The 19,180-nt window shown below is 45.0% G+C and overlaps 1 protein-coding gene across 7 annotated transcripts in view; it reads left to right on the top strand.

The window, feature by feature from the left end:
• TNRC18 (trinucleotide repeat containing 18) overlaps nt 1-19,180 on the top strand; it is a 136,195-nt gene that overhangs the window by 13,379 nt on the left and 103,636 nt on the right. For 6 of the 7 annotated variants that reach the window (XM_085892944.1, XM_085892939.1, XM_085892943.1 and 3 more), the window contains exons 3-6: nt 712-876; nt 2,556-2,702; nt 3,063-4,667; nt 7,485-7,593. In XM_085892944.1, coding sequence (XP_085749070.1) covers nt 712-876; nt 2,556-2,702; nt 3,063-4,667; nt 7,485-7,593 — 2,026 coding nt within the window. The remainder of the gene's footprint in view (nt 1-711; nt 877-2,555; nt 2,703-3,062; nt 4,668-7,484; nt 7,594-19,180) is intronic. The other variant, XM_085892940.1, reaches the window with a different exon arrangement.

Here is a 19,180-nt window from a genome sequence, read left to right as displayed (position 1 = left end):
CACACACACACACACACACACACACACACACACACACACACACACACACACACACACACCACAATAAATCCATGGATGATGGATGTTACATCGTGCATTGTTTATGAAAATTTCCCACATAGTCCTTTCATAATAATTGTAATCGTTTCCCCTGGAACCGCGAAATATACAAACTATCCTGGTCAGGAGGCATGGAAGGAAGCCCGAAAGCCCCACAGCAAGGCCCGCGGGTTATCCGCGTGAAGACGCCGGTGAGACGGGCGGGCCACTCTGGGAGCCACACGTGCTACCCCGCCTTGCATGCATCTCCCGTCCGCTTGGCATAAATTCTTCATTGATTCTCTCCCGTTATTTCCAATTATTGAATTACTTGTGTGCGTGCCTCCCCAGGGACTTCATTAAACGGGCGAACCGCCGGTTGCTCGCCTCGGCCCGTCCTTTGAACGCTTTACTTGTCCCACTTGCTCCCTTCTCTCGACGCGCCGCCGAGCTCGAGAAAACCAGCACGTTGCATCTTCTTTCTCGTCGTTTGTTACCCTCCCCCTCATCTTCCCCCCTGGATCCGCTCTTCAATAATCATGCACCGATTGTCTCGGGAATAACTAATCTCACTGTACTTGGCATCGATTGCATTTTTGTTTTATTTGCACTTTTATTATTGTACTCGGCGAATGCTCAACAAGCACCGAATGTTCACGCATTTCGCGACAGGAGGCGCATTCCTCGGGGGCTCATCGGCGTTCCTGGGCAGCTTTCTGGGTGGAGGGCTGCCTGGTGCGGCCGCTGGAGCCACACCTTGTCCGGCTATCGCAGACCCTCCGTCTTTCCGCGGTGGGCACAACCCGCTTGCTGAATACTGGGCAGCGCAGCCCGAAGGTGAGTGTACCCCCTAATTGCGACACCTGGAATGTTGTGCGTCAAGCAGGAATTTCCATACACTGTTATCCTATACAAATGTTATTCGTCTTTGCAAGACCCTTGGTTAGCGACGACTTTTTGAACGGCTGCCCATTATTCTTAACGGTTTTCATAAACTGCTGATACAAGTGCTTGTATTATGTGGCTAATTTAATACTAACATTTGGATGTGTTCATGTTATTATGATGTAGTCATTGCTCGAAGGCTGATAATTACTTTAATTCACGGTGATTTTTTTTTAATGTCGATTGCCTATATGGGTAAATACATATAAGAAGCACCGAAAATTGTCAGTTATATGTCCTAACGTCCAGGGCAAGTGTACAGATCCACTCTTTGCCCTTAACGTGTGCTCAACAATGACCGACCGAGTTCGGACCACGTACACGGTGAAGGGTTACAGCCAGAATGCCCCTTTGACAGGAATGCCACTGTCAGGAGATGATGAATTAGCGTATTCAAGGCCGTTTGCTCTCCAAGGCTTGCCGACCCGCCGCCTGTACCGGACATTTGGTCCTTGAGGGTTCGGTTTCGACTTTAGCTACAAAGCAAGGTGTTCAGAAATGCGCATTTGAATGCAGTGTCAAACAAATGCGCATGCTTTAAAAAAAAAATTGTCACACGTACAGGAAGGGTACAAATTTGTTTATTGTTTGCCATATTTGTAAATACTTGCTAAAATGGATACAGCATATTGCAATGGCAAACGATTCAGATTGGGATCCAAATCTATTGCATGGATTTAGAAATTGAAATAGATTAAATTATTCACCAATAACCCTTCGATCCAATTGCGGAGTCGGCTCTGCATCTAACAGAATGGGTAGCATCTAGGAGGAACTTGGATTTTTGAAGGGTGGGGTGGAGGTCGAGATGGTGAAAATTGCACAGATTGTGCACGTAGATGAGGGTGGCGGCAGGGTAGAGTAGGGGTGGAAGGGGGTGGTAGCAGCACGAACAGCTTACCCACCCTCAATGCATTGAAGATATGCCCTTTTCCACTGAAGCTTTTCACTAACGTATCTTACCTTATATTTTATTTACATTATTATTGTAAAAATTGTAAGGTGAGTTAGCTCCACTCAGAAACTGTTCCCTTCATTTAAGTCCATTTAATTACAAGTTATAATGAAATTATGTGCTTGTAATTAATATATATGCTCGGTGCGGTGACATATAAGCTGCAGTGGCGGTAACAAGGGATGGTTTCAACATCCAGACAAACGAATGACATCTCAGCTTCATGAACAAGCGAACTGTCTCAAACCCCATTTATCCATTCTCTCGTTCCCTCCCGCATTTGGAATGCCATGCACGAGAAAGAGTCCAAGATGATTTTGAAATATTTTTGAAAGTTCCATTTAGGAAAATTGTAACAAGTAAGAGAAAACAGGCAATGGAGAAAACGGCTACAAAATATGCGACTTTGATTTAATTACAATAATTGCACAGCACGCATGACGTAATCCTGTTTATCTTTTAGCATCTACAGAATTGTATTGAATGCACACGTCAGAACTGGTCAGACCCAAACTTAACATTATCTCTGTTTGCTTTCCTTATTATGTGTGCAGTCTTCGCTCTGTCACATTAATTTCCTCTGCGTTTTTCATTTTCTCTCGCTCCAATCTCACAGATTGCCTGTTTGTTTTTGAAGGTCTTTCTCGGTTACCCGCCGGTATGTACTCCCCATACCTCCCACTCGTACCATTCGAGCAAACGGGTTGCATGAACCCGTTCCTCACTCCATACGGCCAGTCCCGTGCACACGAAATGACTAAAGGTGAGATCCAGAGAACCGCCTTCCATACTGCATTACAATGGGATGTTGAAGCTTCTGACTTGATAGAAGGCACATCTGTAGGCCCCGAGGGTCATGTTTCCATCTTTCTGCTTCAATCCCTGCAGGACGGATAACTCTTTGTACCATCAATTGTAACGGCTAGTGTACAACTTAGTTCATGGGCTTCTTCTTGGCAAAATGTCCAAATCTAGGGGATGGCTTTTCTTGAAAGGTGAGGGTAGTGTCCAGACTTCACAAGATTGGAGTACAGGGAAAGTGTTAATCTGTCCGTTGGAGTGTTGAATAGTATGGCAGAAAGGCAGTGATTTGTCAGCAGGCTTTCTATATTGTCACCCACAGATGGCTATTACGTGGGCAGCCTCACAGCCCAGTCGGCACTCCACTCAAGTCACACAACGGGTGCTGGGCGGTCAGCCCAGACTGTGGGGCATGTGGCACGGGAGAAGGATGGAGCCGGATGGCAGAAGCCTGGCCGCGAATCCGAAAAGTCCAGGAGGGCATTGGAGCGGACCGGCAAGGTGGAGGAAGGAGCAAGTCACAGCAAGAAAGAACTGGAGCGGGAACGGCAGCGGGAAGAGCGCAAAATCCGGCCCAGATGTGTTATTGATTTGACAAATGAGCCACCGGATGAAAGTGAACTGAGATCCACTGTGCCAAAGTCTATTGTATTGTCCAGCGTTCCCCCCAGCCAGGGAAAAGCAGCAATTAATTGTCATGAGACTGGAGTGAAGGGGAATGTACAAGGGAAGAGAAATGAGCATGTTGAGATGGAGAAAGCTGGTAGGGATTTTTTTAAGTCAGAAGATGTGGCATGGGTATACGATCGAAGCAATGCCGCAGCATTTCAAGCCGGTAAGGTTAAAGGTTCTTCAAGTGAGTCTCTACCACCTGCCTGCTTACAAGTTACTTCAGGTTCTTATTCTATCCACTCAACTGCACACGGTCACCCAGCATGTGTTCCTGGCCATCGGGTGGTAGCTCCAATGTTTGTGCCATCAGTGGGACATGTCGAGGAAAGCCGTGGTCAGACAAACACGGCAGGGCCAATACAAGTGGCATCACAGGCAAGAGACAGCTGGGACACGGAACAGCAACGGGAATGTGGGCCTGATGACAGCACAGGTGTGGAGGCTGATGCACGGCCTGCTATAGAGGCTCATCGGGAGGAAGAAGCACCCAAAATCGAGATAGAAAAACCTCGAGTAAGTGAAAGTGGGGGTGCCACCGATTCAAACAGGCAATGGGAAGCAAAAGCACAGCATTGTTCTTCTCGCGAGAGAACTTCAAAAACTAGTAAAGAAAGAGATTCCTCAGAGCGAAATGCACAAGCAAGATCGAAGGAGGCTTCTGGAGGACTCGAACCAATGGGTCAAAACTGCATTAGACTCTTGCATTCCGACCGTGGTTTGCTTCGGCCTTGCGGCGCAAGCCCAATTCAGTGCAGGTCTCAAGCAGATAGCTTGACAGTGACAAGTTGTGGGGGCAGTCCCTCGCCAGGGAGTGAAAGATTGAATGCCGAAGCGGTGGAGTGGCCTGGACCGGCATTGGTAACACGTCGCTCTGTGCATCCACAGGGATCTGAAGCCACTTCACCATTAAGTAGTGAGGTTTCAGCCATGCGTGGCCTACTTCGCTACACAGGTTCATTTTCAAGAGAAACGGAGGCACGCCTTTTAGGAGGTCGCCGTAGCCCTTTTGGAGGACTAGGGCATCTCAGGACAACTGAGGGAGGAACATCTGCTGGACGACGGAGTAGCAATGTTGGGGAGAGAACGGAACTTGCTCGACCAAGAAGCAAGGAGTCTGGGCGAGGGCTTAACCAAGATGCGGAAGTGCGCTGCCCACCTGTGGGCATAGCTGTGGCATTGGCACGACAACGGGAGAGTGTGGCATTTCCTCCCGGGGAGTTGCACCGGTCTCATTCTGCAGCTACTGGACATGCAGGTGAGTTTGACAAAATGGGGTCACCTATTTATCACGGTCGTTTGGTTAAGCAGGTAAAATTGAGAAAACGTAGTTACAAAGGAATAGGAAGCATAACATTAAGAGAGAGAAGAGAGAGAGTAAAAGGCACTTGTTGTAAGAATGCCAGGAGAAGGGACAGGAGGTTGGTAGGAGATAGGAGTAAGAGAGTAAATGGAGCAAAGGGACATTTCAAGAGTTAACAGACAGGGAGGCAGAGTAGTTGAAATTTCTTTTTGCCATACTGGCAAAGAACACATCCTTACGTACGGGGTTAATTCCCCCGGAATTAAGGATGGGGTGACTTGTAATACCCACTCCTAAAAGGAGTGGCGCTGTACGACACTTATTTACAGAGAGAGAGAGAGATTCGGGGTCCTCCCTCGATCCTGAACCCCCGGGACTATGAATGTTTTACGAGCACAAAACTTCCCGTGCATCCCCGAGTGCGAGCACCGGATTTCAACTCGTTCTGTCCAGCGATTCAGGAGTGCATAGAATTCAAGCACACAAGCATGATTGGTTTTTGTTTTGAAGACCATGAATGAGGAGTGTATGGAGTGGTCCGGTTATTATTGGCTTTCTCCATGCTTAGATTTCATTAATATTTGCAGTAGTGATTCAGGTTCTTTTGTTGATCCATGACATGGGTATCACTGCCTTGTATTGCTGAGGGGGGTCATTGATTTATTACATATGTGCACATGGAGGAATTTTTGACCCCATGACTCCTGATGCCACCCCACCGCCAACCTGGCTGAACCTCCCCCGTCCCAAACATACATACATAAATAGATTTCCCAATACTGCCAAATTTAATGCATCTGCCCGGCCTCTTGTGCACGACATGTTTTTTTTTTCAATAATCTAATTGTACGGTACATTATCGTAGAGGAAGCTTGAGCAATAATTATTTGATAGCTCGGGCAATGCTAAAAGGGGAAAGATTGCTTCGGAAGAGTATTAACGCCATATGAGGAATATTTGAAAGCTGCATCGTGATAACTAATTTTTTTGAGCTACGCAAGCTTCCAAGAGGAGAGTCGAAGGGACGATTTGCTGAAAAACCACCTCGCATGAATGTGGTTCGACAAAAACGGGTGAAGAACAAACCATTAGCTGCCGATCGGCATCGGGGATAAACCTCCGTGGAGACTTTGTGATTGGTCTCGAGGCAGCGCCATTCTTGTGATACCCAAGGGTTAAAGGAAAACGTTTCTGAGTGTTTTTTTTTCTTTTTCTTTTCCAAGCCTTACACCTCCGGCCAGACTGAGGCAGCGTTCTGTTTGTGTAGCTGTCACTTGCATGTAAAATATACTGCCTTTGGGGGTGGCACAGAGGGAGAAAAAATGCGGGCTCAGAACTGAGGCATAACGATATGTGAACATAATTCCCGTGGGAAAGGACAGCATGACATGGTTGGTTTAAAACATTGGTGGGGGCTAAGAGCGCCGATGCTTTCTCCATTTCCTCTACCTCTTTTTTGCTCTCATCTTTATTTTCTTCTCTTTTTCACTCTCGAAGGATATTCCATACTTTTTGCATGGCCATCAATTCCTGCTGCACGTGAGAGGCCTGCTTGCTCATTCCTAATTACTGTCTTGCAGAAGGTTTGCTGAAAGCAAGACAGTAATTAGTTTGGCTCTCAGAAGGACTTTGTATTTACATGCTCCGTATTTTTGTAGTAACATGCTCCGTAACATTCTCTACTGTCTCCTCTCTCTCTCTCTCTCTCTCTCTCTCTCTCTCTCTCTCTCTCTCTCTCTCTCTCTCTCTCTCTCTCTCTCTCTCTCTCTCTCTCTCTCTCTCTCTCTCTCTCTCTCTGTATTGGTCCACCTGTACATCTGCTTTTTGGTTCCTTTTCCTCTCCTATTTACTCCACTACATCCGAATCCTTCTCTCTATTCTGTTTTGGTTTTCCCAAAAGGCCACGCGAGCACTGCTTGCCAGGATAAATCAAGACATCATTTATGATAGCACTTTGGAAGAGAGCCAAAGCGTCTGCCAAGAGGCACACTCCGATTGCAGGCCCGGTAGCTTGGCAAGCTGCCCAGCACGCCTATATTCTGCCATCCACGCCACGGTGCATACCACTGTCTCTTACCCGCCTGCTCGTTTATCGGTTCTCTGCACTCAGCCAGGTTCACGCACTGCCTCGCCACCCCGACCGACCTGTCACATAGTTAAAGTACCCGTTGCCTTTTGAGACATGCTTGGCTTGTTTTTTCAGGTCACACACGTGCGCTATACCACCTTCTGATGGAGATGCTTTCAGGATTGCTCGATATTATAATACCAACCCCCTCCTCCCCCCTCTATAACCCAACCTCAAACACTGAAATGTGCAGCAATAACATAAACTGCATGGGGGGGGGGATCTCTTTCCTTGTCCAAATATACTCTTCAAAGAATCTTGCGGCTAAAGAAAAACGGTCGAAATTAAAAAGATTCTCCTAACTGGGTCCGGATCCGGATCTTCACCACAATCGAATCAATTGGTCTTTGTCACACACCCAATTCTGTCCACCTAATTTCGTCCTAATCCGTCCATAAATTTTTGAGATATCCTGCTGACAAATAGACAGGGGTGAAAACATGACCTCTGCCCACCTTCAGTAGTGCAGGAAACAAAGGGTTATTTATTAAGTTTCTGGAAAAAAAAATTAAAACTAGACACTACGCCCCGAGTAATTCAAATACTTAAGCTTTCGTGACATTTATATTATAAGGTATGCTGTAATCATGCCGTGGTTCAAACATATGTGCAAGGCACCAATTGGGCTTGACTGGTGTGCTCAGGACCAAGCCGGAGCGTGCCTGAAGCTCCAGACTTGGAACGGACGGATGATGAGCGTCTGACAATGGGCTCAGCACATTACGATAGAGAACGCTGCAAAGCTGCCCACAGGTTAGTCGAGCATCAACCAATGGTTTTGAGATATGTGAGTTAGTGTTTCTAATTTTTTTTTTTCATTATTATTTTGCTTCGTCTGCTTTTGGGTGGTGTTGCCTATTCATAGGTTGCATATCATTGTGCATCCAAAGTTGCCCTGACGGCATAAAGAAGCAATCAGAATTTATGATTTGACATCAGATATGGAACACACCGCATGGGACAGGGAGATTACCCTTTCCTCAACAATTGGTGATCCAGCTGGGTTATTTTTTTTTTTTTTACTGACAATCCGATAATGACTTCGTAATTCTCTTGAGACTATCTTGAGTTGCAGAAGCTGAGAAATTCAAATCCTTAATGCTGCTGCTTTTAACTGGATTGAAACTACAAACTCTGGAATTCCAGTCCAATTTCCCAACTAGACCTCCACCGTACCTGTGATGATGATGATGATGATGATGATGATGAAGATGATGATGATGACGATGATGATTATGATGATGATGATTGATGATGATGTGTTATTTTGGCCGCTTTGTAATGAAACTCAGCCCACCACCGTGTCTGAACTGAAGGCCGCATCACTGACCAGTTCCACATAAAAGCTCGGATTTACCAAGGCATTGCATTGTCTGCTATTTAGCACCTTTCCTGACTTTCTTAACGTCTGAATTCGAGAATACGATTTGACAAAATTGCTGTTCGTAACTGCTGCTTGTCACAGTTAGATATCGTATCTTAAGTGGTCAAAGTTGTACTGTCTATAAATATCCCACCCTCCCCTCACCCCACTCCAATCCCTCCCTCCTCCTTCCAAATTTCCAGTTTTCCCTCCTGAGAGTTTCCTTCTGTATCCAGCTTGTCCACCTCATGCATCCTCTCCTGCCCCTCATTCCTCCCCACATCCATTGTTTATCCAAGTCTCCCTCTATCGTGGCCTTCCACGCTTCTGTTGGTGTTTCCCCCCCCCCCTCTCTCCACTGTTCCCTTTGTCCCGTCGCATCCTGATACATTCAGTGTACAAATACAAGCTCTTCCATGAGTCTCGACTGCGTATACCAATAGCAGACTTATTTTATGTTTCATCACAAAGCCAAATGTTTCAAGGTTAATGTGAAACACCAGATCGCTGTTGGATCCTTCATTGAAGACCAAGTTCAGGCTAGGTTCCAGCTGTTGGGGCTCAGGCTGGTCAGGGGTGTGCTATCAGGAATCAGATGTGTATTCCAGACACACCAAGTTCAATGTACTTTGATCTGTGTTGTCTTTTTCCCTTGAAGATTGCAAGGCTTTGCTGTCTCATGCACTGTGGTTAATATTATCCAGATGCTATTCAATGCTTATAGCTTTCTTGCAACACTGCTAGCTGCACCTGTTGAGGATGTCTAGAACCCATGGCCTTGTTATTTGAGCTTCCTTCTCGTCCGGAAATGCACGGTGAATGGGTTGGGACAAACCAACACTTGATCCAACTGGATACACTTGACATTTTGCTACGGTGGGAGTAGCTCACTTGGTTGTGCGCTCAATTTTCAGCAGTCTTGTTCTGGGTTTGACCACCACCCCCCCTTCCACAAATCGCCCCCACCAAAGTAAAATCCATAAATAAGGCATCATTTTTGTGGAGTGCCAGCAGGGTGCGCCGAACTGCAGAGTACACCAAACTTTTTCGGGGACATTAAACGAGCCGTCTCATTTGCAGTCACGTCAAAGTTGGCATGGTATCATTTTTGCAAGTTTTAAGCCTTTGGACCAGTGTCATGCATACTTATATCCTGTATAAATGAAATGGAACGTGTTTGCTGCGTAAGTGTAAAGTAAATTGTATTATCTGATATTCAGTACTTGATATTAGTCTGAGAAAATCAAGGAGTCGGTGAACTTCTGATGTCGGGATGGCCCGGACATTCCATTGGCTCAATACAACATAAATCCTCAAAAACATCTACCCAGATATAACTTAGAAACCTATCAATGACTTACCAGTTATATGTGGATAATTTCCCATCCAAGAACATTCATTAATGGGACATCATCGCTGAACTGTAAACAATACATACTAGCAAATACCATCCGTCGCTTCGATGATGGGAATACTTAAGGGGGGGGGAGAAAAAGAGAGGGGAGAGAGAGAGAGGGGAGAGTGAGGAGGTGGAGGGGAAGAGAGAGAGGAGGGAGGGGAGCGAGGAGGGGTGTGGGAGCAAGGAGGGGTGGGGGAAGGGAAGTGCCTGTTTTGTCTTTCTTCTTATTCAGTTCTAGCAGCCGAACTCAAAATTGGTTTAAGCTACAAACTTGCTTTAAACACAAATCTACTGCATTTTATAGCTGGGAAGGTGCAAACTGATCAAAATTTTAATATCTTGAAAGGATTCCATGAAAGTATGCAAAACTGCATTGTAAAGGAATAGGAAGGGAAGAGAGGGGTGAGAGGCACTGACTGCCAATCAGCCTGATGTGGGTGCAGGCCACCGGACACATTTGTCCAAGGGCCAATCAGACCTCCGTAGGTGTGGTTAAAGGTGAATTTTTTTTTTATCAGGGTTGTGTGTCTATAAAGTACATACTATGAAAACATGCACCACTAAGAATCAGAGTATGTCTGTCTCGAAAGTACATACTAATAATACACATGCATGAATTATCGGGGATGCCTCTTCATGATTGTTGTACCCCCCCCCCCCAATGGAAGTCGGTGGCCAAATCTTCCCTGCTGCCCGGATTCATCAGGGAAGCGCGGTCACGATCACAACTCTGATTGGTCCCCATGAATTAGCCCATTCCCTCCATATACTCCTCATCCTCTGACTCCCCCTACCAACTACAACACCTTGGATGTGAGAAATCGCTGGGTCACTCGTGGGGGGGGGGTTCAATTGGCTGTCTCCATGCCCCTGCCCTGTCCGTGCAAGGCAGGCACGGGGCCAATCGACAGCAACAACGAACATGTATTTTTATAAAGTACATGCTGTTTAGAATGCTAGATCGTCTGTAAAGTAGGTACAGTACGAATACAATGTGAGCACGTCCATAAAGTTTGCACTGCACCATTTGTAAATCAGTAGCAGAACATAGTTAATAAGGGCGCTCTTGTCACATACTCTTGGCAAAACACTTTAGAACCAGAAATTACCATTTCATCAATTTAGTCACTTAATTAGCTTCAGCAAAGATTGTACTCCACTTCATATTCCCCTTCTGTACCCAAATCATTCCACCCGAAAGGAGGTGGGGTTGGGGGATGCGATTGCTCATGTTTAACACAACACAAATCCAAGAATAAAAAAAACAATTCTGTGCAATAACAATGAAATTATCCAGTATATAAACACATTTCTTAAACTGGAAGGGCACTCGGTATAGCGCATACTTTCGCCACGTAATGCCTGATCCTGAGAACATATCGGGCCCAATACATGTTTGAAATATCATGCAATATATCGTTTTTGGCCCTTTCAATGGTGAAGAATCACTTTTTAAAATTAAATAATTCTCGTATCCAGATCCAGATTCGGATAGTCACTGAAATCGAATCAATTAGTCACAGCCACACACCTAACCTGTCCAAGTTTCATCCAAATCCGTCCACAACTTTTTGAGATATCGTGCTATATATGAGTTTAGCCCCATCTTTCAATCGTGAAGAATCACTTTAAAAATTATCAGATCCGGATCCAGATTCGGATCTTCATCATAATTGAATCAATTCTTCCTTGTCACACACCAAACATGTCCACCAAGATTCATCCGAATCCGTTTGTTTGTGCGTAGGATATCTCAAACAAGCTCAAAATGAGTTAAGATCCTCGTCCTCTTAATGATGACGTCATAAAAAAACGAATATGACGTCATTGTGATGTATCAGGTTTGCGATAAATTATCTGTGCTAATGCCCGGCTTGATTCCCGCAAACAAAATTCAAACAGCTTGCCTAGTTTCGGAGATAATGGTGAAGGCGATTTCCATTAGCGGCGATATTTTGACGTCATCACTTTTTTTCTCGGAAGAATTTCCAAAATCGGAGATGGTTACTGCCTGCGCGTGGGCTTTCTGCATATACATGGCAAGTTTCACGAAGATCCGATGAAAACTCTGGGTTGTGGAACAAAAAATGTCAAAAAATAGGAATGACGTCATAAAAATTGATGTGACGTCATAGTGATGTATCATATGTGCGGTAATTCATCTCCGCTAATGCCCTGTTCGATTCCCGCAAACAGAATTCAAAAAGCTTGCCAAGTTTCGGAGATAATTTTTTCGGCGATTTCCATTAGCAGAGATATTTTGACATCATAACTTTTTTTCTTTGAGGAATTTTCAAAATCTGAGATGGTTAGTGTCTGCTCAGGGTGTTTTTACATGTATACGCCAAGTTTCAGGAAGTTTCGATGAAAACTGTAGGCTGTGAAACAAAAAGTCCACAAGAAGAATATGAAGAACAACAACGTGAGTAAGACTTCGAGATCCTCCATGACGATCTAAAAAGTTTTGATAGGTCCAGATGAAATTTTGTGGACAGGTTCGGTTTGTGACAAGGACGAACTTATTAGATTTTGGTGAAGATCCGGATCCGGATCTGGAAATGAGAATTATTTAACTTTTAAAGTTTGCTGATGCCCCATCCTCACCTTTCCCCCTTCTATTACTATTACATTTGCTATTCTATTACTATTACTATTACTATTCTATTATTCTATTACAGTCTCTCTCTCTCTCTCTCTCTCTCTCTCTCTCTCTCTCTCTCTCTCTCTCTCTCTCTCTCTCTCTCTCTCTCTCTCTCTCTCTCTCTCTCTCTCTCTCTCTCTCTCTCTCTCTCTCTCTCTCTCTCTCTCTCTCTCTCTCTCTCTCTCTCTCTCTCTCTCTCTCTCTCTCTCTCTCTCTCTCGTTGTAGCTCTCTGTCTCTATATGTGTCCGGGTGGTGTTTATGTCCGGACGATGTTTGTCTTTGGACGGGTCCAAGCGGTGTTTATATCTGGGCGGTGTTTGTATCCAGACGGGGTTTGTGTCCAGGCAGTGTTTGTCTCTTCACAGTGTTTGTCTCTGGACCTGTCCGGGTCGTTTTTGTTTGTCACCGGACATGTCTGGGTGGTGATTATCTCTGGACGGTGTTTGTCTCCGGACGTGTCCGGGTGGTATTTATCACTGAACCTGTCCAGGTGATGTTTATGTCTGGATGGGAGTTTGTCTCCAGACATGTCTGGGCGGTGTTTGTCTCCGGGCCGTGTTTATAGTATGACCAGTAGAAAATGGATTTCAGACATTATTTTGTTTCCATCTTCACTGGTATTCTATGCAGAATCGTTTTGATGAGACGGTATGAATTGTAATTCTCGCTCCACTGCACGTCTGCCTTTCCTTCCTCTCACCTTCTGCTGCCTTCCCTTCCCCCACCCCTCCTTGCTCTCACACCCCTCCTCGCTCCCCCTCCCTCCTCTCTCTTTTCCCCTCCACCTCCTCACTCTCCCCTCTCTCTTTCCCCTCTCTTTTTCTCCCCCCCCCCCTTTAGTATTCCCATCATCGAAGCGACGGATGGTATTTGCTAGTATGTCTGTATGTGTGTGTGTGTGTGTGTGTGTGTGTGTGTGTGTGTGTGTGTGTGTGTGTGTGTGTGTGTGTGTGTGTGTGTGTGTGTGTGTGTGTGTGTGTGTGTGTGTGTGTGTGTGTGGTTTTGTTTGATGATCTTCAGGAGCGACAGGGTGAGACTATGAGATTTGCCAGGATTGAAAGACATTTTCCATTTGTCAGACCAGCATCTAATCAATTCCAGATCAGCAAAGAGTCAGGCAGCTACTGTCTGCCTGCCAGTGGGATGCGGATAGTTTACGGCACAATGTGGAGTGATCTGCAAAAAGGAAGAGAAGGTTTCAAGAGCATCGGAGAGGTTGTTTATGGAGATGAGGAACAAGACGAGGCCCAACACTCTGCTTTGGTGCACTCCAGCTCGGAAGAGAAAGAAAGAGGGTTTTATTGAGAGCAAAACGTTGATTACTTGAGTGGAGGAGGTGAGAACCCCAAATATGAAGGCAGGCCGTGAGCTTGGCAAGAAGAGCAGGGTGCCCAGCTGTTACAAATGCCAGATATACTGTATGTCCCTTATTCCGTTTAACATCAGAAGAAAGCTAAGATGGAGTCTTCTATAGGAAATGATGCAAAAACAGCAACCAAGTAAAACTTTAAAAATTTGTGCCAGATAAAATAGCTTAATGTTACCACATTACAACCTGTTTGCAGTCCCCATCTGAGCACTTGCCTCCTGAAGCTGTCACTCAATATTCAAGTTCCCCATACTCTGTTGATTTGTCAATTGTCTGTTATTGTTCTTGTTCATCATTTTAAAATAAATCAACGCTTCTAAGTAGCAATGTCTTTCATGCTATATGCAAGATGCAGTTATTTTATAAGGTATATGTCGGTATGATGTTGTTTGCTGACATATTCATCCACGTAAGCTTTTATTCCAATTGTAATTAGTAGTGCAGGCCCGTAGGTGTGTGCATGTATAGTGCGTGCCAGTATGTGCAGCTTCGTTCCTTCGCGCTCGTAAACGACGACTGGATTGATATGACGACGCCCCTCTCTTGTGACATCTCCTCTCTCGCCCCTCTCTCTCCCCCCCCCCGCTCTCCTCCCCTCTCTCCTCCCTAGTCTCGCCCCTCCTCCCTAGTCTCGCCCCTCCTCTCTCTCGCCCCTCTCTCTCTCGCCCCTCTCTCTCGCCCCTCTCTCTCGCCCCTCTCTCTCTTGCCCCTCTCCCGTCCCCCTCTCTCGCCCCCTCTCTCTTGCCCCTCTCCCATCCCCCTCTCTCGCCCCCTCCTCTCTCTCCCTCTCTTGAATTGTGACGCCCCTCTCTCTCCCCCTCCTCTCTCACCCCCTCTCTCCCCAATTCTCCCCCCCTCTCCCTCCTCTCCTCTCTCGCTTCTCTCTGTAAATGTATTCATAAATGTCTACCAAGCACAACAATTAATTCAAACCTTGGGAAAAAACAGCTTTCAAACCCTTGGGAAACAGCTCTTTCCCTTGGGGAAATTCAAACCTTGGGATTAATTAATAATTTGAACAATTAATTCAAACCTTGGGAAAAAAAAACAGCTTTCAAACCTTGGGAAACACTTGGGAAACAGCTGAAATGGATGAAAAACGATATCAAACCTTGAAAAGGCACATACTCAGGTCCCCCAGCGTGGATTGTGACGTCATATCAAATGAAGAAGAAGAATTGTGACGTCAATCGTGCAAAAAACAAACAAACGATAAATAAATAAACATTAATTGTGACGTCATTCGTGACATCATAGCACCGTGTCTTGTCATTGGTTGACAGATAAATGGCCGTAAATTGGGAACCGCTTGTCCGATTCATATCAAACCTTGAAAAGGCACATCCGCGGGTCCCCGGCAATATAGCTGGCAAGTTTCAATGAGATCGGACCGGCGGTCGTCGAGAAACGGCGGTCGCAGACAGACGGACAGACACACAGCGATTGCTGGAATTATAGATAGATGAATGAGAGACAAGGAAAGTTCAGTATCTGTAAATAATGAGCAGTGATTGACTTTTTAAATACAGATGTCAAAGTTCAATCAGGGGTTGAGTGAATCAAAGCAATGTTTCAGACATGTAATATATGACATTTGTGTTCTTTTTCATTTTCCATTGAAGAACGAACTGCAACTCGTAACGTCCGCCATTTTGCTCCACCGTTAGGCCCAAGATATGTTCAGAAGTTTATATTCACAATCACCACGCCTTCCCTTAAGTTTTCTCTTCAGTGTGAAAAAGACCAAAATCGACTGTTGAAAACTCATCAAATGCTGATAGCAGGTTGCAGCCCATCGGCATCACAGGCATTCTGAGGCACACAGTTTTTTGTAGGCCACAGGCTTCAAGCCTTCCGGCTTACACGATCACTCCTTCATGGCCCAGTGAAAATGGAATCGATCCAAGCTACAGAAAACACGATGTTTTTTTCCATGTACTGGCAGATACCCATCTACGACGGGTTTGCGGAACAGGACGGATCACAATACCCAGTTATGGTAGTTTCGTTGGATGTTTTGCGCCACATTCAACAGCTCAGTTCATATTGGTGGCATGTCTGGGTGCCCATGGTAGCGTTTGAAACCGGTCACTTCAGATTATTGGCCTTGACACGTCGTGCCGGATGGAGTAACATGAACTATTTGACATATTCCCATTTCTATATTACCTCCATCAACAGATAACAACATGGCAGGATAAAAGTCATAAATGCTGAGTTGAACAAACATCCTGAACTCATGGACTTAGTTAAGTAAAGCACGTCGTCTGGGACCCGGCCGTCGGTTTGCCGCCGAAAGCTGCTGATTGTGACGTCATCGATTCCCTCTTTGAAAATTCTATCTATATTCGATTTTTTGAATCCGCTATTACCTGCGTAAATACATGGAACACATTATGTGAAGATTTTGGAAGTATGAACAGAATATGTTCAGAGAAAAGTGTGTTAGAAGTTCCAGGCTTACGCCCATTATATTATGACTAGCCCAAACCCCGTCACAGACGGGTTCCGTTCCATGAGCCCAATATGACAACCAGTGGCGGCTCTTGTAAGAGCCGGATCCCAGTCGATGTACTCCATGGCCTTACCTAATGAGGCGTACAAAACGTCCTTGTACACGACATTTTTGGTGTACACTACTCCTTGTGAAGAAGTCCCCTGATTTGTGCACGTGTCTACTTTGACGTACAAACACCGTCAAAACTTCTCAGGTCACAGTACCGAGAAAAACGTGACGCGACCGCTAGGAGGAGCACAAAATTGGTCCTTCAGTATTAATATATAGATGCTTCAGAGTTGAAGTTTGACTATTGCCACTATGTGCGATGCACTCTTACAGGTACGAAGTTTCTTTCAGTCCAGGTGACAGTACCGAGAAAAACGTGACGCGACCGCTAGGAGGAGCACAAAATTGGTCCTTTAGTATTAATATATAGATGATGATATGCACATAAGCAATCGCCATGTTTTGGTTTCGTTATATAACCCGATATTTCGAGAGCAATCGAGGCTGTGCTTACACACCATATGTTTGTGCATTTCGCATTAATGCCTGAAGCACATAAAAGAAATCTCACCTAACGTTTTGACCCGTTCATGTTTAGAATCCCATTCTGACCAGTTCCCATTTCCCATTCCCTTCTTGCAAACAATTCATTGGATATAATCCATAACTTTGTGTGTATTGCAATCCTCTATGTTGTGTTGACTTTCATGCACCCATCATTTTGACGGCCTTTTCCTCTCGTAATAATAACAATAGTAAGTAGAGGCGCCATGCTTTATAACTGCGAGCAGTTATGGCCGGTTTTAATGCCCCCCGCTCCCCACTTTGATATAATCCCACTTCAAACGGACACCTGACCGACGCTTTTAAAGGGAGTGGAGATGAAAGGATTCAGAAGAAGAAACCTTGAAAGGGAGTGGAGAAGAAAGGGATTCCCAAAGACGTCACTCGCATACACGTCGCCCCTTGAGCTTCGCCACGCCCACCTTTGCAATGTGAGACTTTCCACAACCATCTCCGCACACTTCCTGCAGATTTCCCACCACTTATGCAGACAGGCTGTCCCGTGGATTTCACACCACTTATCCACATGCGCTGTCCCACAGATTTCACACCACTTATGCACACAGGCTGTCCTGCTGTGTTTCGCACCACTCATTCATACGATTCACGCCACGGTTTTCTTTCTCCTTTGCTGTTTTATACCGCGCAGTTTTCCCACGTTCATTCCCGCTCCGCTCCAATATCGCACACACACTCCAGCTGACCTCCAGTCCCTCACACCCATTCGCTCCCACGATCCAATCCACAGTTTTCTTTCTCCCTCGCTCTCATACCATACAATTTTCCCATGCTCACTCTCAATCTTTCCATGCACACAAGCTGTCCCATGGTGGTCCCGCAGCCACTTACATTCATGCTGGGCATCACGTGAGCACCATTCGCATCTTGCAGCATGCCGGGCCTCTATCATCGGCTCCCATTGGCCACTTTCACAACATGGGACTTTCCACACCCATCTCCAAACACAGGACATCCCGTGGATTTCCAACCACTTTTGCACATGGGACATCCCACGGATTTCACGCCACTTATGCACATTACCGATACGGGCTGTGCCGTGTTTCGCACACCACTCATTCACATGATCCACTCCACGGTTTTCTTTCTCCCTCGCTCTCATACCATGCAATTTTCCCATGCTCACTCATTCTTTCCATGTGCACAAGCTGTCCGACAGCAGTCCCACAGCCACTTCCGAGGTCCCGTGAGCACCACTCACATCGAGCAGTATGTCAGGCCTTTGTCATCGGCTCCCGTAGAAACATTTTAGAACTGATTTTATTTTCAATCCTTTTACTTGCTCCCCTTCTCGCTGTCCATACTCAGGTAATTTATCTGGCACGGAGAGTTACCTTTGATTGGATAAGGTTTTTTTTTTCCAACCCGGCTGCAAGACCATATGACCAATAGTGTTGAAATTTTCAACCAATATTCCCCATGTCTCGTTGATCATATTAAAAAAAATTATTTCTAGGAAACTGCTTAACTTAACCATGCTATACATTATGAATATAATCCAATGCCCATGGAGCATATATTTTAATAATGATGACATCATCAATGAGATGGGGTGGCAGCCCCATCTCATTGGGTGTTTTAAGGGGAAATATTTAAAAAAATTACATCTCGGAAAATGTTGAAGCGATCAATATGAAACTTTGCATTATGATCAATTACCATTTCTCCATGAAACGTAATTTATTTCACATCAATACGTTTAACCATTTCGGAGAACAGGATTTTTTAATTTTCAATTTTCAAACTAACGTGGCGGCCAAACCACGTGACCTTTGACATTGAAAATTTGGACTTTGCCCATGATTTGGTGGCGGATCACGTGTGTGAAGTTTTGGCTTGATCGGATAAGGTTAGTTTTTCTATCCTATATGGCTGCCACACCACGTGACCTATGATGTCATCATTTTAGCCTGTATGCAGCAATGGTAGTAGATGATATTTAGTAAATTTTACTTTGATCGGATAAGCAGTTCCAGAGGAAACATTATTTAATATTTTCTTTAAATCCAATATGGCTGCCAAATCTACATCAAAAATAGCAGGGAACTTTTTGTTTGTCTTGAATATGTGGTTACAGCTGTAAAGTTTCACCTTGATCTGGTAAGCCATTCTCAAGGATAAAATATTTAAGGTTTTAAATTTTAAATCCAAACCTGACTGCCGAACGACATGACCTATGACACCATAAATTTAGATTCTGCCTCTAATTGGGTAGTGGATCAAGCTTGTGAAGTTTCGGCTTAATCGGATAAAGGTGTGTTTTTCTATCCAATATGGCCACCAAACCACATGACGTACGACATCATAATTTTTTTACCATGTATGTAGTAACGGCGTTAGATGATACTTGTAAAGTTTTGGTTCAATCAAATAAGCAGTTCCAGAGAAAACATTATTTAATATTTTTCTTCAATCCAATATGGCCACCGAACCACGTGACCTATCAATTATAATTGATATTCTTTATCACCCTAGTATC

This window comes from Eptatretus burgeri, chromosome 8 (assembly GCF_056783735.1).
Source record: "Eptatretus burgeri isolate ZD-2024b chromosome 8, Ebu_testis_v1, whole genome shotgun sequence".
In the NCBI taxonomy this organism is placed as follows: Eukaryota; Metazoa; Chordata; class Myxini; order Myxiniformes; family Myxinidae; genus Eptatretus; species Eptatretus burgeri.
This window is presented reverse-complemented; position numbering and strand designations above follow the sequence as displayed.